General features: G+C 38.8%; 1 protein-coding gene across 3 annotated transcripts in view; it reads left to right on the top strand.

The window, feature by feature from the left end:
- LOC131220893 (probable LRR receptor-like serine/threonine-protein kinase At1g56140) overlaps positions 1 to 22,450 on the top strand; it is a 48,286-nt gene that overhangs the window by 21,218 nt on the left and 4,618 nt on the right. For all 3 annotated transcript variants that reach the window (XM_058215803.1, XM_058215804.1, XM_058215805.1), the window contains exons 5-21: positions 1,322 to 1,393; positions 2,881 to 2,952; positions 5,808 to 5,879; positions 5,979 to 6,050; positions 7,102 to 7,173; positions 7,242 to 7,313; positions 7,412 to 7,483; positions 9,345 to 9,416; positions 9,577 to 9,642; positions 10,230 to 10,292; positions 13,473 to 13,517; positions 13,688 to 13,752; positions 17,597 to 17,967; positions 18,989 to 19,187; positions 19,280 to 19,444; positions 20,869 to 20,987; positions 21,335 to 21,545. In XM_058215803.1, the coding sequence (XP_058071786.1) occupies positions 1,322 to 1,393; positions 2,881 to 2,952; positions 5,808 to 5,879; positions 5,979 to 6,050; positions 7,102 to 7,173; positions 7,242 to 7,313; positions 7,412 to 7,483; positions 9,345 to 9,416; positions 9,577 to 9,642; positions 10,230 to 10,292; positions 13,473 to 13,517; positions 13,688 to 13,752; positions 17,597 to 17,967; positions 18,989 to 19,187; positions 19,280 to 19,444; positions 20,869 to 20,987; positions 21,335 to 21,545 (1,880 nt within the window). The remainder of the gene's footprint in view (positions 1 to 1,321; positions 1,394 to 2,880; positions 2,953 to 5,807; positions 5,880 to 5,978; positions 6,051 to 7,101; positions 7,174 to 7,241; positions 7,314 to 7,411; positions 7,484 to 9,344; positions 9,417 to 9,576; positions 9,643 to 10,229; positions 10,293 to 13,472; positions 13,518 to 13,687; positions 13,753 to 17,596; positions 17,968 to 18,988; positions 19,188 to 19,279; positions 19,445 to 20,868; positions 20,988 to 21,334; positions 21,546 to 22,450) is intronic.

Genomic DNA, 22,450 nt, shown 5'->3' with positions numbered 1-22,450 from the left:
CCCCTTTATGCCTGAAAGCGGGGTTTTGTTCTCCAGCTTCCATGGCTGCTTTGCTGGCCATAGCTAACGATGACAGAAGCCTTGAGAGACTTAACACAATATCCGGCCTGAATTCACCGATCATGAGCTCCAGCGGTAAGCACAGCCAGTGTCGTTTTTCTTTTATTTGTTGCTGCTAATCTTGTCTTGGCCGGAGAGATGCCATGGCCCAACGATGGGCGACGGGTCTGGATGTGGTGAATAGAGGGTTTCCGCTCATTGAAAGTGATGTGTCCACTTCCTTTATCACCATGCTGCTGCTACTCGAATCAGACACCCAGATTTGGCTCTCAATGCATTTGGGTGGGTTTTGACAGATGTGAATGCCCGACAATGGGAAGATAAGAGATGAGTATTTTTTCTTTTTCTTTCTTTCTTTACCAAAATCAATGGCTAATATCTACTCCTGAAGTATGGGTAAGGCCCTGGTGCGGGTCTAACTAGAATTTTATAACTGCATTATTTGCAACTGAAATTTCAAGGCCGGCCGTCAAGTGAGACCCTTCGTCCATTTGTTTTCATATGGGTATACTTGTATTGAAACTAATAGCCCAAGTATATAAGGCATTTGTCCTTAATCAAGTTTGATTTTCATGGATTGCATCGATCGTAGCTTCTATGGGACTACCTGTATGCTCAATACAAATATCCAACGGTCAATAGGTCTGATAAATCTGAACCATTGATCATGTAAGGCCTACCTAATAGAAGTCTTACAAGATAGTGTACAGATAAAACCCATATAGGACAAATTAAGAGAAAGAAATATCATTTTCAAGTAAACTAAGACCCACCTAGGTTTCCATACTTATGGAAATACCATTGAATCTATTTAATGAGCTAATAAAATTGTGAGTTTGAAAAACTACCAAGATTGCGTATGCGACTTTTCCTTAAGGTTAATGGATAATCAAAACTGCCACCCCTCCTGTTATCACTGTTGTGGATGGGCCATAGCCTGTTAGTTACAGGAAATGAATAGGTTTCAAATCTTGATGTGGGCAGATGAATGTGGATGGTTGAAAGGACAATTTTCAATTCTAGATGTTCTACTCCACAAAATGGTCAGGATCCTCCTTTTAGAGCAATTATTGGGTCCTTTCCCATCAGTGACACCCAAAAATATAAAATGATTCCAATCATCAAACCACTCTCTATGTGGGACCCATAATGTAGGCGCCCCAATTAATACACCTAATGGAATGGACTTGTTTTTAATTCATTGCCTGTTGTGAGCCTTGTGATCTATGCTGTTAACATTCACATTGATCTTGTTTTTCAGGATTGTTAGTATCAATTTATTGTCTGGAAACATCCCAAAGGAACTTGGAAATCTTAGAAATCTAACCTCCTTGTAAGATATCCTTAGTTCTTAATACAAATACACAGTTAATTTAGTTAGTTAACTTTTAGTTAATTTAAGTTGTATGTTGGCTATGATAATTGCAAGGAATTGTTCATTGGTCTAGTGTAATCACTGACACTAATTTTCTGTGCAAGCGTTTGTTATAGCCATCTGATCATGATTGAATGAGGTTTCACATTCGTATGTGGGGACTGCCATTCCAGACCCAAGAATGTGGCACCTGATAATGGACTTGGATCGCCTATCGTAGCACACAACACCAACGTCAGTACTGGGTGCTACTGGAAAAGCTGTGGACCCCACCATGATGTATGTGTTTTATCCATGCCGTCCATTCATTTTGCTAGCTCATTTTAGGGCGTGATCCCAAAATTGAGACATCCAAATCTCAGGTGGACCGCACCATAGGAAACAGTGGTGATTGAAAGCCCACCATTAAAAACTTCCTGGGGGCTACAAAAGTTTTGGATCAAGCTGATATTTGTGTTTTCGCTTCATGTGTGACCTAATCATCAGGTTGGATGACAAATAAACATTATAGAGGGTCCTAGGAAGTTTTTAATGGTAGGTGTTCAATCATCGTCGTTTCCTATGGTTTCACTTGAGATTTGGATCTGCCTCATTTTTGGGCTCATGCCCTAAATGAATTGGCAAAATGGATGGATGGCGTGGATAAAATACATACATCATGGGGGGGCCCACAAAGCTTTTCCAGTAGCACATTGTATTGATGTTGGTGTTGTGTGCTACATTAAGCAATCTGAGTCCACCAACAATGTGTCAATCATAACAATCACACTGTTGTTCAGTTTGCATGGTTTAGCAATAGTAGGTGATTGCATTGGAATGTTTTCCCCGTGTTGTGACTCAAGATCGTTGGTTTGTGTGGCCCCTTCGAGCGTACATGTGGAGATGGTCTAGTGGTTAGACCTCCATCTTCTCAATGCAATCATAAATGAGCTACGGTGATGTATCTTTAAAAAATGAACTTGACCTTTGATTTTTGGAGTTGATTGTGAGCTGTTAAAATTGATCTTTTCAATGTTCTAAATTCATCAGCATATATTGGCATCTTTCAATGCTTTACTGAGTCGTATGTTTAGGAAAGCCATAGCCACATGATGAGCCGAAGATTGGTCAAGTACATGCATGGGGCTCATTCCTGATTTTCCGACATCCCCATAGTGCCATTGCAGGTGGGTATTTGATCAATTATCCTGTCTGGTTTTGGAATGTGACTCAGTTCCAGATCAAAAGTGAGTCGATATGCCTGGAACGAGTCAAAACCTAAAACAGGCCACTCAAAATACCTGAAATTGGCATTGACACGGATCATTCAAGACCAATTTGAGTTGATCCAGACAAGTTAGCTTCATCTGATAGTTAAAACCCCTGAGTTGACATGGCATTTTTTATTGCCTGACTTTGCTTTTATCATCTTGGTTAAATTATTCTGATTTTCCATTCTTTTACAGGTTCTTGGGCACCAATAGTTTTAATGGGTCACTCCCTCCAGAGATGGGGAATTTAGTAAAGCTGCAACATCTGTAAGTTCTTATCATATCTTTAATCTAGTGTGTAACACAGCCTGTCTATATGAGTAAGATCCAATCCATCCATTAGGTGGGCCCTCATGTAAATAACCTGTTAAAAAATTAGTCCGGTCAACTCATCGGGTGGGCCACAATGTACAATGTTAATGGACAGCTAAAGAAAGTTGTTTTAGCGATCTAATTGTTCAGTACACAGAGACATTGTTGGGTTTTCATTCATGCCATATCAAACAAGGCTAAAGCTAATCTAAGAACATGATTTAGATTCATAAACAAGAAGAAGAAGATAGAAGGAGAAGAACTTCTGCTGTTTAAATCTTTTACCACAACCCTTTCTCAAGAGCTTTGGCCTCCAAGCATTGATCACCCCATCTTCTCAAAGCAGGTGGCGCACTCTACACGTTCATACGTGTACATGATCAGGTGCAATCAATTCAAACAAGGTTAAAGCTAATCTAAAAACATAATTTAAATTCATAAGTAGAAGGAGAAGAACTTCGACACTTTGAATCCTTTACCATAAATCTTTCTCAAGGGCACAAAACCTAACAGGCCCAGCTAATGAGTGTGCCTCCCTGATTTTGGGCGATGGCTGCTAGGTGTGGGGATTGTCATGAATCACAAGACCTTCCGCTCTGATACCATGTCAAATCGCCACTTTCTCTAAAAGCTCGAGCTATTAGAGGATGGTGTATCAATGTATATCAAGTGACCTTAACACTCCAACACTGATCAGCTGCTAGGGTGGTAATCTGCCATACTTGACTATCATTTAATATACAAAAGGCTGTTTGTGACATTGTCTCACATTGTAGCGCAATGCGGGTGTTTCTGTGCAGGATCACTACTGCTTGAGTGGCACACGAATTGAGGTTGTTTACACGATACAAGAGAAAGCACACATGGGCCATCCCTGTCCTCTTCTTATTAATATAATAAAGCCCTAACACAAAAAGAATGGTACTCCTCAGGAGTACACACATAACCAACACACACATACACCCATTATTTCTCATTAATTCCAACATGACACAAGAATATGCTCCTAGTGCTGGATTTGTGGTGGGAGAAAATAAAAATGTGAAGAGAGGAAACGAAAGAGAATGAAGGGGAAAAAAGAAGAAGAAAAGGTCTTATTCCAATTCTTGCTTGATACCATGTTTTCATGATTAAAGAGAAGATAGAGAGAAAAGAGAGAAAAAAGAGAAGAATGGGGAGAAAACAAGAGATAACACACATGGGGCGTGCAAGAAGAATGGAGAGAAAACGAGAGATAACACATGGAACGTGCTTCTCCTCTTATTATCAATATATTGAAGCCCTAATACAAGCAATGTTTTAAACATTGACGATATCGGCCGATATAACCCACGATATATCTTGTATCCCACTTGTGCGATACGAAATGCACAGGTAGTGCTAATATATCCCACATGTTGGATCCGATAAGCATTTTCGGTTTTCGATCTTTTTTTTTTTTTTTTTTTGTTGAAATTATGTTAAATCAGTGTCAAATGGTTACAAATCCATTGTTTTTATTTATTTATAAATTTAATTTTTCTTCAAGCAGCTGTCAATTGAGACTAATTTCGAAGCATTTATGAGTGTTTGATGAAATTATTATCACATACACTCTAATTTCAAAATTTGAGCGTTGGTGGTCCAATTTGGGAAAATCGGGGAAAAATTGAAATTTCCCCATTTTCTCCAAAATTGCTTGCAATGTTGCACTCCAAAGATGAAATCAAGCATGTATGTGGGCTGATCTACTGATTTGTTAAGTCCTTGTCAATTTTTTTTAAATTAAAATATTTTTTAATTAAAAATTAATAAAATATATATTTTTTTTCTTGAAAGTTCCCTTCAGCCAGCTGTCAATTGACACTAATTTCGAAGTATTTAATGAAATGATCATTATATAAACTCTAAATGTTATGCATTCAGTTTGAATGTAGTTGCTTTAGTTCAGTTAGACAACACATAGCTTATGACCCTATACAAAGGAAACCTATTATGTGTACTTCTTTTTTGAGATGTTATGATTTAAAAGTATGTGTCGTTTTTAACAATCCCTGAAGTTTCATTGAAAAATTCAATCATTTTCCCTATGTTTCTCCATGTTTCCCAAAAAGTGCGATAAATTACTCGATACAAAAGATACATCTCATGCGATAACCGATACGTATCTGTATACATAACAAAATACCAATTTTTCGAACACTAAATACAAGGGAAAAAAGAAGAAAGAATGGTATTCCTCAGGAGTACACACATAAACGACACACACTTAAACCCATTATTTATTATTATTTCCCACAGAGGTCGTACTGCAAGGAAAGTGTATGGATGATGCAAGTTTTTTTGTTTGTTTTTGCATTGGCCCACAACCAGTCTACAGCTAGATACTTCCATGGCCTGACCCGTCATATCTGATTGTTGTATCAAAGCATTGTCTGGTATCTGGGCATCATGATCAACAAGGTACTGTGTATAGCTAAATGATCAAAATCAAATCGGATATTAAAGTGATCAAACAGTCAGGCCCTGCCAACCACTGAAAATTGGTTACATAAATGAATTACCTAGTTTAAGCTATCTACTTGAAGTTCACTAGATCTGTAGCAAATGAAATGTACAAAGCAAATTGACTATGAACTTAGATTACCATTGATGGGCCCAACTGTCAAATCACCATCATTTTCTGATCTGATGGTGGTAGGTCTACTATACATTAACAATCCGTTATACACTATTGACCAGCACGTTTTTTTTCCCCTTGTCATGCCAACCACTATTTGCCTTTTGGGTGTGATGGATTTCTAACCATTGGTTCATGTAAGCTTCAACAGTAACATGGACAGTATCGGTGTGAGTGGTCCAATTCCTTCGACATTTGCCAATCTGGTAAACTTGGAGGGTCTGTAAGTCTTTTTTTCCTACCCTCTTCATTTGCTTCCAAGCAATGAAAATTTTGACTGCCTTGAATGTTATTTTACATTGTAAAGCTGTTGTGTTCTCAGGTGGGCCTTTGATAATGAGCTCACGGGTATGATACCTGACTTCATAGGGAATTGGACAAAGCTTAAATATTTGTAAGCTAATATAATGAGATTTGCTCGTTTTCCTTCCTCAATTGAATCTTCTCTAATTTATGGGATAGGTTTGTAATCAAACCGGTTAATACATTGGGCCTGAAAGTTAAGAACAGGTTGAAAGTTCAACCTGGCCCTGCACTGTGCCTCTGGTGGGGCCTCGATCGAGAAAGTTGTCAGACCTGGGTCTGGGCTTGGTTGGTTTACTTATCAGATCTAAAATTCAGGCCCATGGCCGTCAACCGTGATTTTAAAATTGGTTTTGGATTGGGACGCACCCAGAGACTGAAACTGGTATGACTTGCCCTAACTTGTTCTGACTCGGTTTGGTTTCTGAGAGTGATTCTCCCAATGACTTGTATTGTTCTCCACTAATACTTAGCTGGAGTTGACCTGATATTGGATGATATTTAGAATCATGCAACAAGCAGGCCTATTAATGCCGCTGGATTGAGCCTGTGTTTCATATCAGTCCTACCCGGTTGGACCCACTCCAGATCATCCATGATTAGAGTCCTAGTTGAAGCATGTCTTGCACAAGTCCCTTGTAGATTTAGTTTTATCCAATTAATAGATTCTTATCTCAATAGGATGGAAGAGGTAGTAGGATTCTTATGTTTGTTTTTCTAAAGCTCTATAAGTGGGTGTAATCTCTAGATTGTTAGTAGTTGATTTTGAATGAATTTTAATGTTAATGGAAGGTTAAGTTCTTCTTCCTGATATTCCTGCAATGTCAAGTCCGTTGTTGATGGGTTGTGTCACGTAGACCCTCCTGAGTTGCTCATGGGTCCACCCAAAGTATGCCTTGACTATCAGTTGACGAGACACTTGCAGGACAGCCAGTTATCCCCTTTTGTATCACCGTTGCAAACATTGCCACACTGATTTGTTGTTGTTTTCCGTCACCCTTGCAACTACCTGCACATTATCATTTCTACCCGAATAGACCATGGCACCTATAAATCAGGCTTATGACTGGCCCATTAATTTTTCTTCAATCACGCCAATTCATTGTTTGCTTGAGAAATTTAACTGGTAAATGCTTATGTAGGCGCTTGCATGGGAATGCTTTCCAAGGTCCGATACCTTCAAGTTTGTCCAGTTTGGCATCCCTAACTGATTTGTAAGTATTTGTGTTTCTTCTTCAATTATCATTGCATTTGTTTAATTTTCTATCCAATGATCGCATAGGCGAATTGGTGAAATAATGAGCGGAAGCTCATCTTTGGCATTTATCAAGGGCATGAGGAACATAACCGTTTTGTAAGTAATCATGGTACCTATATATGTATTAATGGTAATTTTCTAATTTATCGTTGTTCTTGTTATTGTGATATAATTGATTTTTTTTTTCCTTGGAGAATCTTGAGAAACAGTAAGATTTCAGATTCAATTCCACTTGACATGGTAGAGTACCAATTGTTAAAGCATCTGTAAGTTGTTCACATCATAATCTCCTATATTTGCATAGGGGTTGGGCCTAGGGCTGTCAATGGGCCAGGCTGGGCTGGGCTTCATGCTACCCAGTCTCAACCCAAAATTCTCTAGGCTAGCACAAGCCTGGACCATGTACGAATGGTAATAGTAATAAAATCGAAATAGTTGTCCATGCCTATGTGGCTTTGAACAGCTGACTATGTAAAAGTAAAATGGAGATATAAAAACTCAAATGGGAATGTCTAGTTATTTCAGTTGAAGTTAAATTGAACAAAATTGTAATTCCAATTCAAGTCAATAATGCACTTATATCACCCATGTTCATTACTACATACATGACCCAGAAGGCCAAAATATCATTTTGAGAAACTTGGGTGAGTGTTTCTTGTGGGCTCCAGCCTCTATCCCTCTTATCTCACACGTTCATTTTAATAAAATGACCACTTTGTAAGTAATCATGGTACCTGTCTACGTATTAATGCTAATTTTCTAATTTATTGTTGTTGTTCTTGTCATTGTGATCAAGGTCTACCATAACGGTAATGGTGGCCATAACAGCCACCACCATTACCTTTACGATACGGGCTGTAACTGCCGTTGCAGTCTCTCTCTCTCTCTTATTGAAAAAAAATCCAAAAAACTTGTATTGGTCCGTGACGGTCCCTCATGGGGTCATTACGGCCTTTACGGGGGGTGTAACGACCCCATACCTTGTAACAGTTTCTGCCATTACCTTTTATGTAATGGCCTTTACAGCACACCATGATTGTGATATAATCGATTTATTTTGTTTTTTTTCTTGAGAAACAGTAAGATTTCAGATGGAATTCCATTCAACATAGGAGAGTATTGATCACTAAAGCATCTGTAAGCTGTTCACATCACAATCTCCTATGTTTGTGCAGGGGTTGGGCCTAGGACTGTCAATGAGCCAGGCTGTGCTGGGGTTCATGCTACCTAGTGTCAACCCAAAATTCACTAGGCTAGCACAAGCCCAGAACATGACCAAATAATAATAATAATAAAACAACAACAACAACAACAACATCATCATCATCATCAACAACAACAATAGTAATAACAAAATCCAAAATGTTTTCCATCCCAATTATGTGCCCATGACCAGCTCGACCTGGCCTATGACCACTTGCACATGCCAACTATGTAAAAGTAAAATGGGCATAAAAAAATTCAAATGGGGATCTCAAGTTACTTCAATTCAATTTAAATTTAAAAAAATTGCAATTCCAATTCAAGTCAATAATGGACTTATATTACTGATGGACATCTTATAACACCCATGTTCATTACTGCATACATAACCCAAAAGGCCAAAATATCACTTAGAAAGACTTGGCGAGTGTTTTCGATGGGCTCTATGCCTCCATCTCACATGTTCATTTTAATTGAATGATTGGCAGGATATCACAAATGAGCCGCATCACACACACACGTGTACGTGGCTGTGCATGTGCGTGCGTTTACGTGTGAGTGTGCGAGGCCCAGGCTGGAGTAGCTCAATCTCAAAGCCCAAGCCCATCCTTTGGGCATAGAAAGCATGCCCAAACCTTGCTCAAAAACCTGCCTAGGACAAAAGCCCAGGGATTGGCCCGACCATTGATGGCCCTCGTCGGGTCATACCAGGGTATTGGCTGATGCTGGGCATCAACAGAAAAAGTTGTACTATATGGGTCTGGGCCAGCCCATTTATTCTTTGGGCCTGGCAATAGGCCTAGGCCAAGGATTAGACCACGGCCCTAAAATTGAGGTCCAAGTCCATTTTGGGCCCAAATGCCCTGAAGAGCTATGTTAGTCATTTTACTGTTATTACATTAGCCTTTTATTTAAATTTTTTAGGGATTTGAGCTTTAACAATTTAACTGGGGAAATTCCGACCTCGCTCTTCAATTTGAGTTCGCTTTCTTACTTGTAAGAGTCAAACACCTATACCGAGCTGCTTTAGTGCTGATACTAGTATTTCTCCTTTCAGTTTTCCTTCTCTCACATTCTCATATTATGCAAAATAACAACTTTTAAGTGTTATTTGATTTTTGCATTTTCTTTTGTTTTTGCTTTTCCCAATCTGCAGGTTTCTTGGAAACAATAGCCTGTCTGGTAGCCTTCCTTCAAATAAAAGCTCATCCCTCCAGAGCATGTAAGTTCATCTGACTTAATTGTACAAAATTGTAATCAAAATTGCATTTATCTCACTTGGCCGCTTTTGGATGTGTTATTGAATTGAATTGCAATAATTGGTTCACTAAATTGGAAATTGCCAAACTACAGTTATCATCTATGGTGTTCATATTGAGAGAATCAGCTCCAAATTGCAATTAAGTTTAGGAGTTCATTTGCAAGTTGAGGGCCATTTCCTAAGATACATACTCCTACAACAACGATGTGGCCATTTCCTTTCTATTCGAGTAATTATTGTAATTCAAATCAATTGTACAACCAAATGCATCCTCAGATATTGTCCAGGATTGCTTTTATATTTTTGTTTTCTCTTCTATGTTCGGCATAAAAGATTGAGTTGTGAATATTCGATTGATTTGTTACGTCTATCTTGACGTTCCTCTCCTACAACAGTAAATGGATCTTTTTTGGTTCTTTAATTAGAATGCCGTTTGGTATCTGATGACAGGCTAATCTTATATCTAACATATTTGGTTGGTTCTGGCTCTGTTACTAACTTGCCTTAAATGTGTGTTAAATTCATTTGCTTATATGTTGTGCTGGCAGTGATTTATCATACAATCAATTATCGGGAAGCTTTCCCTCTTGGATTACACAAGGCTTGCAACTGTATGTCCAAAAGAAACACAATGTTTTCTATTTTCATCTTCATTTCTATAGTGACCAAACAATTTATTATATCATTAAGGGTGCGTTTGGATGTCTTGTTGAATTGAATTGCCATAATTAGTTTAGTAGAGAAGACATGACCAAATTGTAGTCACCTTGATATTCAAAATTAGTAAGCAGTCCCCAAATTGCATTTAGAATCCTTTCAAGTTCAACTTAAAAGTAACTTAATTGCAATTTGGAGGCCACTACCTCAATACGAATATAGAGGTAGGTGATGGAATTAGGTCATTTCCACTTCATTGAACTAATAATTCTTGCAATTTGATTCAATAGAGCATCCAAAAGAAAGATAGGACAACACCCCTCTTTCTTTCTTCTTATGATATATGAATGTCATTTTGCATTAGATTAACACCTGCTATGAGCCTATGACATATTTGAAGCTTTGATAACCATGACTAGTTTAGTCTGTGTGCAGCAGAATCAAGCATATGCAAGTTACAATATTATGTGTCCATATTCAATATTTAAAGTGCTAAAGTGGTTCTCTAAATGACAACATAAGTGTGCAAGATCAGGGACATTCATCATGAGTGTCTGACCTTGAGTATGCACTTGACAAAAACCAAGCTGCTCCATGCATCGAAAGGGCAAATGTGGATGGACAAAAAAGACATGGGAAAAGACAACAAATGTTATGTACTGAACAGAATGTGAACATAGGAGTGGTATAATGGTTCACTGATGAGGTGTGCAAGATTAGGGAAATTTTTTGTAAGGGTCTCCTACCTTGAATGTGCCCTTGGTAAAAATCAAGATGGTCTATGCATCATAGGTTCCCTTGTGCCTTGACCCGACCCATGTAATAATCAGATCATAACTTTGGCCCCATTCCCAACGCATTAAATTTCAGGTTGGTTCCAAGCCCCAAAACTTTGACACATTTATTTGTTGGGTCGGGTATGGGTCCTCCTATACCTGACTTGACCCAATAATCTCAAGGGTGGGGTCTAGGTTGGGTATAAAAATTGCAAGTGTCTTTTGAAACAAATAATGCGATAAATATGATAGTACCATAAAGATTTAATTCAATGAGCTCTAAAAGCATACGATCTTATGCTATTTTAAATAAATTTGAGAAGAATTTAAGATAAATTCCAAGTATAAATTATCTTCAGTAACCTAACCCACACTACAGATAAAGAAAATCTATTTACAAATCGTCTATTTTAAAAGTATAGAGAAAGAGAGAAAAGAAGAGAAGAGATAGGGTAAAAAGAGGAGAAGGTTGGGAGAAGAGAGGGACCTAAATTAGGGTTGACACTTGACACCTCGGTCAATTTCGTGACATGCACCAAATAGGGAAGTAGGGGTAGGAGGGCAACATCAGTTTCGTGATGAACATCCTATGCCGGTGTTGGTTTGAGAGGTTTGGGAGGAAGAAATGAAAAGAAAGTGAAGGGAGGAAGAAGGAGAGAGTGGATAGTTTGGAAAGAGTCACTTGTGTGTTAGGGGAGCCAAAACCCTAACGCGCCTTTTGTTATATTACTAAAGAGCATATTTACATACTCCCGATGAGCACAAAAAGATTGTACACAACACACCCACACACTAATATTATATAAGTACGTTGCATTACAACCCATCTTTCCTATACTCTTCCTCAAGTTGGAGCATGGATGATAATCATGCTCAACTTGCTAGTAAGACGTAGTAGAGCATCTCGACTGAGAGTCTTGGTGAGGTCATCAACTTGTTGTTCCCCAGAGAGAACAAAGGGAGTTGTAATCTCCTTGTTAGCCACCTTCTCCTGAATGAGGTGGCAATCAATTTCAATGTGCTTCGTGCGCTCATGAAATGCCGGGTTGCTAGCAATAAGAATGGCGACCTGATTATCACAGTGCAAAGGAATGAGATTGGAGGGACTATGGCCAAGTTCCTACAAAAGAGTTCGAAGCCAAATAAGTTTAAATGTTGCATGAGCCATTGCCCTAGATTCAGCTTCGGCAGAAGATTGTGCCACAGCGGGCTGTTTCTCACTCTTTTAGGTGATAAGATTATGTAAACTTTCAGCACAAACAACATCTGAGTAGGCTGAATGGTGAAGATGACCAGGCTGTTGAAAAAACAAACATTTACCCGGTGTGGACTTGGGATACCGAGGCATCCGATACATGGCTATTACATGGGATGTATGAGGGGTATGTATGAATTGACAAACAACACCCACAACATAAGAGAGATCCTACCGTGTAATAGTGAGATAAATGAATCGACCAATCAACTGACAGTACATCCCGGGATTAGAGAGGAGATCACCATCATAAGGAATGATGAGAGGTTTAGAGTGTGGGTAATGTTGAAGTGATAAAGTCCCTTGATATACATTGATACACCACACTCTGACAGCTTAAGCTTTTGGTGTGAATGGTTATTTGACATGGTATCAAAGCGGAAGGTCCTATGTTCGAATCTCGATAGCAGCAAATATGCCTCACTAATATATTATTCTCCCACGGGGGGTTAGGAAAATCAGGTCCGGCCTAGGGACCGGGAAATTAAGCCCAGCCTATTTATGGTGTGAGTGAGTGTCCCTCCACCTTCGTCAATAGTTCCCGTGCGCAGTTCCCACCTCGCACGTGCGCGGGGGTGTTGAAGTGATAAAGTCCCTTGATATACATTGATACACCACACTTTGACAGCTTAAGCTTTTGGAGTGAATGGTTATGTGACAGGTAATATTGTGTAATGGGTATGTGTGGAGGTATATGTGGCATGTGGGTCAAGGGCCAGGGCAAGGGGTGTGGTGTAAGGGGGGGGGGTTGATGTGGAGGTATATGTGGCATGTGGGTCCCATGGTCGAAGTCAAGGGTCAATGATCAATAGTTGATGGTCAATTGTAGTGTGTAGGTTTAGAGTGTGAGTACTATTGTATAATGGGTGTGTGTGTGTGTGTGTGTGGCAGATGGGTGAGAATAGGTGTGTGTGGATGCACATGTGTGCAGGCATGTGTGTGAAGGTATGCATGCATAGTAAAATTCGAGGTTATTATAAGAACATATTCTGATCTCCTCTTCAATCTCTCATTGTGTGTATTGTCTCAGCATTTCTCTTCGAACTACTTCTAACAATGTATGTGACATTAACCATAAGCTCCTTAAACTATCTCCTGTTCAGGAACTTGGTTGCTAACAACTTCGTCATCGATAGTTCTAATAGCAGGTATTTATAAATAATAATGCCTTTCTAGTCATTTTAACAAAATAAAAGCATACCTAATTAATTTTGTAACTGTTCAATGATATCGCATTTCCTACGTTGGTCTATATCTTTCTTGCACAAGAAATTTAGTCTATTAGTGGCATTCAAGTGTTTGATTCTTTTAGATTCACTACTTTGCGTTCAGGATTGGAGTGTCTTCAGCGGAACTTTTCATGCTATCAAGATTCTCCAACCAGTAAGCCGTCTTTTCTTCTTCCTCATTTTTTAAAGGTAATAAATGGGCCAGAACTGCTGACCTTAATGTTGAAACACGCTCTATCTACCATGGAGGCTTCTTTCGGCTGCGTTTGGATGCATGAGTGAATTAAACTGCAGGCATTTATTTTAATTGAGAAGTGTTGTGATAGGTGGCTTGTATTTTGTAGAATTGTGCAAAGAAAATTATAGATATGATCCCAATTTGAGGGGGGAGGGGTGGGCACGGGGTTCGTGGTATGAGACACAACCCAAATAAAATAGGGTATTTTGGGTATTTCCGTGTATGGGGTAAAAATATTATTTATGGGGTCGAATTAGGTTTACTAAAAAACTCTTTTATGGTTTTTAGGGCTAGAATATTTTTAGGGCTGTAATCCTTTTGAGAATAAGTGTTTTCGATAGGGGTTCATTCGTGGAGTAGGCACAACATCGAACCATGCAAATCCTTTGTCTTCTATACGTTTGGTTTTTCTTTTTGCATTAGTTTGTTTTCTTATATGAAGGAATGAGAAAAGTAACGAGGAAGTAGCAGGTAATCAGAAATAAATTTCTTTTGGATCGAACCTAAAAGCAATTAAATTGTCAATTGGAGGCCCCCAATAGAATGCCAAGGGAGGAAGCTACAAATTGGTTGTTTCCACTTGGACTGCACTTGCATACCTCAGGTAGGTAAATGGAGCATGTCATTTTCGCTAACTAAGTGCCACGTGGGTGGAACTGTCATGAGATTCACCTTTTCCATTAGGTAAGTTGATGCAGACATCAGTGGTGCACCCTTTAGAGTGTACTAGAGGAGGAGGCGTCGCCGACAGAGTACCTGAGTAGAGGAGTTGGTGTGGATGGATGTTGGGTCCATCAGACCCATTTTCTGACGCACTACCAGTGCATGAGTGGCATGACTGCACCTTAGCCATAGATCCATGGGTCGGATTTCACACCCTACCACACGTGTATTTTAGTTTTAGGCATTTTTGTTCTTTTCCTTAATTCAAGGGCTTTATTGCACTTTCTTTACTTTTCGTCTTTTGTTTTTTGTTATTTTTCTTATTTTCAGGGGCTTTAGTGCACTTTTACTTTTTCCATAGTTTATATATACGTTGTGAGAAACCCTATTTTTATTATTATTGAATGAATAGAAATTCGTATCTTTTCTTTCTTTTTATTTAAGAGATTAGGGTTTCAGGATTGACCCTTGGGTGTTGAGGATTCCACCCCGATTTCAGGTTTCATTCTTTCTAAATCTTCAAGGTGCAGGAAAAGGTAAGAATCATCCTTTTTTTTTTTTTTTTTAACGACAAAAGGACTTATACTTTCTTCATCTCGAACCCTTCATTCTTCACCCCTTTCGTTCCTCTCTGGATATCCCCTTTCTAGTTTGAATGGAAAAGAGGGATAATTAGTTAATAGAATCAGATCCAAACTTGACTGTGGACTGACTTATGCTAGATTTGGGATATCCTCATATCCCTAGGTCCTCCATTTTTACTGTTTACGCGATTTTATGCTAAGGTGCATGATCCTGACGGAATGACCCCATCTTTGTTTTGAAATTTGCCTAAACCCTTTGACTGGAAACGGTTAGTTAATTGGTGTATTTATTTGAACATTCTTTAACCTGATTATACATGCATATAGGATTAGGTCATCACATGTCCTTGCATCATAAGTGATGTAGGGACATGTGATGGCCTAAACATAGATGCATGTATAATCAGGTTGAAGAGATTCAAATAAAAAAATGAGGTAATTAACTATTATCAATCACGTCAATTAAGCAAATCTCAACACAAAGATAAAATCATTCTGTTAGGATCATGCTCCTTAGCATAAAATCACGTAAATAGTAAAAGGGGAAGACCTAGTATTATGAGGATATCTCAGATTTAATATAAGCCAACCCACAGTCAAGTTAGGATTTGATTATCCTAACTAGCCATCCCTTTTTTTTATTCAAACCAAAAGGGAAATCCAAAGAGGAACGAAAGAAATGAAGAAGAGATATGGGTTCGATATGGGAGGGAGTACGAATTTTAGGGCATCAAAGAAAAGAAGACAGTTGATTCTTACCTTTTCCTACACCTCGAAGATCTGGAAGGAAGGAAATCTGAAAACCTGGTGGAATCCTCAACACCCAAGGGTCAATCCTAAAACCCTAGTCTCTTTGATAAAAGAGGAAGAAAACATATGAATTCTTATTCATTCAATAATAATCAAATAGGTTTTCTCATAGTATATATATAAGCCATAGAAAATGTAGAAGTGCACTAAAGTCCCTGAAAACAATGAAAAATAAAAAATAAAAAGATGAAAAAAGTAAAAAAAAAATTGTACTAAAGTCACTAAAAACAAGGAAATGAATAAAAAAAGGCCTAAAACTAAAACCACTAACATGATGGGGTGTGAAATCTGCCCCATGGGCCTGCAGTCAGGGTGCAGTCATGCTGCTCCTGCATTTATAGCGCGTTTGAAAATGGGTTCGATGGACCTGACGTCCATCCACATCAACTCCTTCGCTCCAATATTTTATCGGCGACGCCTCCTCCTCTGGTACACTCTAAAGGGTGCACCACTGATGTCCGCTTCAGTAAGTTGCCTTATGTTTACTTGGAAACCAAAAATCATGGTGATCTAAAACTCAGGAAGGCCACACCATAGTAAATAATTGAGATGGGCACATCCACCATTGGTTTCGTGTAGGGCCGCTTGTGGTGTTTATATACCATCCAATCCATTCATCTGATATGCTTCATCTAGATGAAAAAATTAACCAAAAATCACACTATTCCATAGGGCTGTCAACGGACCAAGCCTCGGGCTAGGTTTTGAATTGTTCGGGTTGGGCTTGGGCCTAGCAAATGTAAAAATTTTCCCAGCCCATTGAAAACCACTATTCCAAAATGCAGGTGGGCGGTGGGCCATACCACGCAAATTTAGAGGTTCTAGGCATATATTTATATGGTTTCCTACGGAGTGATCCACTTGAGTGTTGAATCAGCTTGCATTTTGGCCACACATGGGATGGTGTATGAAATCCACTCCAGCCATTAGATGCCACATGAAAATTTAGGCTTGGGACCTAAAAATCAAGGCCATCCGTGATTTAGGTGGGCCATACAAAGGGAAATTGCTTGGAGGGCCATCGTTGCCCTAAACACTGTTTCCAATCATGTGGTCCACCTAAATCATAGGTGGGGGTGATTGTTGGGCCCTTAGCCTAACATGAGGTGACACACCTAGTGGTCGGGGTGTATTTTATATAAACATCACGGTGGGGCCCACCCAAGCAGCCCACTCATTTGCTTGCACACCTACCCAACTGGCTTTTAAAGAAATGTAATGGAAGGTAGTGAAATGATAATTATATTGATCATGAGGGAGCTTTTTGAAAAAGGTACCGATATGTAACTTCCATATTAATTAGCTTTTTTTCTTTTTTTTTTTGGTAAAATTCGCTGTTTTTTTTCTTCTTCGAAAAACTCATCCAAGTTTTTCCAAGCCATGCATTTACTAGCATTGTGAGTTGACCCACCTGGATGTTGTGCCAACCATTTATTTACATCATGGTACCCTCCTGATGGACAAGCTGGATATTGCATGGGTGGTGGCATGCATATGGGCTACCATAGACTTGCATGTTGGATGAGCAAGCCTGTATAAAAATATTCAATTTCTTTTCTGATTACGTATCACGGAGCTTGTGTATTCCATTCCTTAACAGTTAGCCAAATTAGACACCCCATGGCAGTCTTTCATTTGGAGTCACACAACTATATTCATTCAACGCAGCATTTGATCAATGTCACTGTTATATTGGTTCACAGATTCTTCATTTGCAATAAATTGTGGCGGTCCAGCGGTTACATCAAAAGATGGAGTGCTGTATGATAATGATGTTGATGCTCTCGGTGCAGCATCATATTATCTGGCCAACATGAGCAGGTTGGCCATCAGTAATGTTGGGTTGTATGATATCAACGGAAATGACTTGTACACACACTCTCAGTCACAGATTAAGAATACTTCAGACCCAATGCTGTTTTGGACAACAAGGATATCTCAAGGATCGCTAAGATACTACAAACTAGGGCTTGTGAACGGACAATACAGCGTGACTCTGCAATTCGCTGAGATACAAATCAAAGATTCGATTACTCGGAGGAGAGGAAGGCGTGTATTCGATATTTTTGCCCAGGTGTGTATGATATAGTACGGTATACTTCTTTAATTGCGAACATTAATATTAATCTAGACTAGATGATAAAAGTCAATGTTGTAGTATATATAGTTTAGTAGGTGTCATTATGTTCCTTTTTGGAGGCGGCAATGGGTCCAGTCCTGGTCAGCTTGGGCCTGACTGATTTATTAAATGGGCTATGAATACAGTCCTGATGCCCACCTATGTCCTAAGATGAGATGATGTGGTGCAAACCTTTAGCAGATTCCTGTGCTTATTGTTTGCAGTATCGATAATATTGGCTGATTTGGTATTGTACAAGCCTGTGCTTAGTGTTTGTGCTATCGATAGTATCGGCTGATTCAGTATTGTACGAACCTCATGCGAAATTTAGGGGGAATTGTATAATTCTCCCACTTTCGGAGATCAACAGCAGATTCAGATCCATATCTGGAACGTAGTTGCTTTCTGATTGCCAGAATCAATGATAGACAGTTGCAGCAGTGTGCGTTGATGTCAAATCTGGCACTGGGATTGGCATGCTCTGATACCATGTTGACGGCTACATCGTGCGGATCATAGGGGCTATGGACCCTATTACGTGGACTGGGGTCTCAGCCTTTCATCAACTCATATGTGTTTTGGATGCTAAAGCATCAAAACTAAATTTTGGTTTTCAACTTTATTAGAGAAATATTTGCCAATTCAATCCACTAGTGCATCCAAATGTACCTTTTAAAGTATGTAACCATCAAGCTCTCTTGAAAAGTAAGCTTAGGATAATTAAGGTGGCAAGAAACAACCAACCATTCCATAGAACATGGATAGGATAGTCGTGGTATGGGTCTTCTTCAACTCCGAAAGTAGGTCCAACAACCTTAAGATAAATGTTCATGCTTTCCTTAAGTATGGATGCTTGGGCACTCCCAAACATATCAAATCACCATCCTTTGCAAATGTGTTTCTTCTTATGCAGTTTATGAATTCATTATGACCTTATTCTCTGCTAGTTTTGATACTCCATTAATCGCTTTTCCAGGGTAATCTCCAATTGAAAGATTTTGACATAAGAAAGGAGGCGGATGGAGTCTCTTATAGTGCAGTTTTGAAGACTTTCAAGGTTAATGTATCCAAGAATTTCCTTGAAATCCATCTCTTTTGGGCTGGAAAAGGGACTTGCTGCATACCTGGTAATGGTATTTATGGGCCATCCATTTCGGCCATCAGAGTCACTCCAGGTAATATGTATTCAGAACTGAATATTAGAATTAAATTCTAAAGTTTCTAGACGTTCAATACTAACAGATGAATACTTTGGCTTTACGTTTAGATTTCCTGTCGACTTCTAGTAACCGTGTGCTAACTGCTGGGGTAAAGAAGAACAGGACTGGTTTGATTGTTGGAATTTTAGTTAGTGCTGGTGCTCTGAGTTTTATATCCATTTCTGCAATACTTATTCAGAGACGAAGGAGCAGGGGCATCAATGAAGATGAAGGTAATACAATTACTGCTAAATTAGGGTGTTTGGATGCTCAACTAAACTGGATTGCAATTCATAAAATTCATTGCAGAGGAGTGACCAAAGTGGGGGTGGCACCATCTTCATTCACATACCAACTTGTAATGGTAGTAATAGCTATCTGGGGCTAGACCCACTTTATTGAATTAAACTATCAAAATTCTGTTTGATTTAGCATCCAAACACCACCTAACTGATTTGTATTGAAATTCCAACTCAGACACTTGCAACTCACATGCTATGGTCCTAAAATACTTTAACAAGGAAATCCACTCAATAGGAATGCATTTGAGTCTTTGGTCTGAGATTTCTCAACCAGGATTGCAATTTTACTTTGATAAATTTCTAGTTACCGATTAGCTGAGGCTGTATTCATATATCAATGTAAGAAGGATTTTGTTCCATTCAAATTAACATCCACACCATTTCAAGCAGGACCTGGAATATCCTAGCTATTCTTGGTGCATAAAAAAGGTGAAATATTTCTACTTTACATAATGGACATCAAATTTCCATTGTTGTTACAAACATGCAGCTGAATTGATAAACATCCATTTCATCAAAAAAATCCCTAGTGCTTGTAATTTTGGGTACCAAATTAAATAGCAGTAATTGCAATATGGGGGCTTCAAATGCATTGGTCATTTTCTTCTTTTTTCTTCTATTTTTTTAATTGAACCATTGCAAGTCAATTAGAAACTTAAAAAGTTTACAAGAATATGGAAACACCAAAAGGAACACTGAGAAAGTAGTAAGTGAAGCAAAACTTAAGACACATGACAGTCTGTGTGATAGATTGGTAGATTGGGAACTAAAAATGGTGAGAAATATGTTTTCTGACATGTGAAAATGATAGAGAGGAATGGTAGGGACATTAATAATAGTAGCTGTATTAAAAACAATTACCTTTCTTAGGCTATATTTGGATGTCCAGTAGGTGGATGTTGTTCTCCCCAAATGAACGTTCACAACATTTCAGCTGCTAGCACCTGAAATGTTCTAGATATTGATTTGGAGCAGAAAGGGTGGAAAATTTTCCATTTTTCAAGATGCCCCAAACACTGCGAAATGGATAAACATTTGTTTCACCAAAATACCCATTCTACTTGTAATTTGGGGTACATCAAAAGACTACCGTAGGATACTTTTGGATGCACTATTGAATTGAATTGCAATTATTATTTCAATAGACTCGAAATCAACAAACTGTGGATAACTTTTATCATAAACTGTTTTTCTTTTAGAAAGGAGTGTAAGTGCAATATCATGGGTATGTCATCATTATGAATGCAATGGAATGCTGAATATTTCCAATTCAATTAATTGGTAGAGAGGTTCAGTTTTATATTCAATTTAAGTAGCTATATGATCATAACCTGCTCACTTATGTGAATTCGCAGAGCTTCTGGAAATGGGTGCCAAACCAAACACTTTTAGTTATTCCGAACTGAGGACTGCTACTGGAGATTTCAGCCTAGAAAATAAATTGGGAGTGGGGGGATTTGGGGCTGTTTATAAGGTACTCTTTTTCTTACATGATCTGAAATGAATGTATCTGAGGACATTATTATTCTGTTTTCAGTCTGCGAGTTTAGAGGAATGTGAGTGAATTATCACAGAGGAAAACAAAGTGCCAATTGAGAAGTGAGAATAAATCCTGATTTTTGTGGACATCCAAATAGGTCTCTATATAACTCTCTGCGGTGACTCAGGCTCATTTTATACTGCAATAATATGCAATGACAAGTGCAATCCTACTCAGTAGCCACTACTTACTAACATTTGTACATCTATCCACCATACATATGTACATAAATAAATACATCTTGGAGTATTCATTTCTATCGAATTGTGGTATTTTTATAGGGTACACTATCAGATGGAAGGACAGTGGCTGCAAAGCAACTCTCGGTGGCATCTCATCATGGAAAGTGTCAGTTTGTAGCAGAGATTGTTACTATATCAGCAGTGCAGCACCGGAACCTTGTGAAGTTGTACGGATGCTGCATCGAGGGAGATAAGCGGCTTTTGGTTTACGAGTATCTTGAAAACAAGAGCCTTGATCATGCACTCTACGGTACAAAACATGTCCCTATTTCTGTAAAACCATATTCTTGGGCTATGACCAAAATGAGGAATGTGATGGCCGTTGGTAAGGGTAGCATCTGGTAACTGCATGTGCCAATGTAGATTGCATGTGTGACATCCAGGCCATTCATATGGTGGACATCACATGAATCTGCAACTGCCCAAATCCAGGCATTTCAGTCATCGGGTAGCTCAACACGTATGAAGAAAATGGCAAATTTAAAAAAATTACCAACATCCACATTTGTCATACACTTGTTCCCCACTTGATGATTGAATCGGCCTTATTTTTGTAGCATGGCAAATGCAAGGTGGACTACACCCGATGAACAGACTGTATTCTCACACATATGTTCCACATTAGCAATCTAGCCGGACGACCAGGCCTGGCCTAAAAATTGATAAAATCCCCATTTCCCACTTGAATGTTCCTAATCTTGTTGATCGAGGAACGATTTCAACTTTCTACTTTCAAGATGCATGGTTGCCTAGTAAAGGATTAGAATGGCATAATTGAGAACATGACACGTACATATGAAGTTAGGTGAGGCATGACTGGCTGGGTCGGTTGGGCCAAAATGACTCGATTTCAAGCCTGGCTTGATAGTTAATCAGCCATGCATGCCAGGCCCAAGCCCAGCCCATGGGACATGCTAATGGTTCCAAGCCTGGTCCAAAGCCAGCTTGGGCTTGTTGGGCTGGGCAGGTTGCCCAGTCACTGCGACCCTTGCTGTAGTATCAATGGCAATGCTCAACCAAAGTAGATGTCCTGTTCAGTCATTTTCCCTTTTACCCATATCTCAGTGTATCCATGATATATATATATATATATATAATATATATATATATATATATATATATATATATATATATATATATATATATATATATGGG

Source organism: Magnolia sinica, chromosome 12 (assembly GCF_029962835.1).
Source record: "Magnolia sinica isolate HGM2019 chromosome 12, MsV1, whole genome shotgun sequence".
Taxonomy (NCBI): Eukaryota; Viridiplantae; Streptophyta; class Magnoliopsida; order Magnoliales; family Magnoliaceae; genus Magnolia; species Magnolia sinica.
This window is presented reverse-complemented; position numbering and strand designations above follow the sequence as displayed.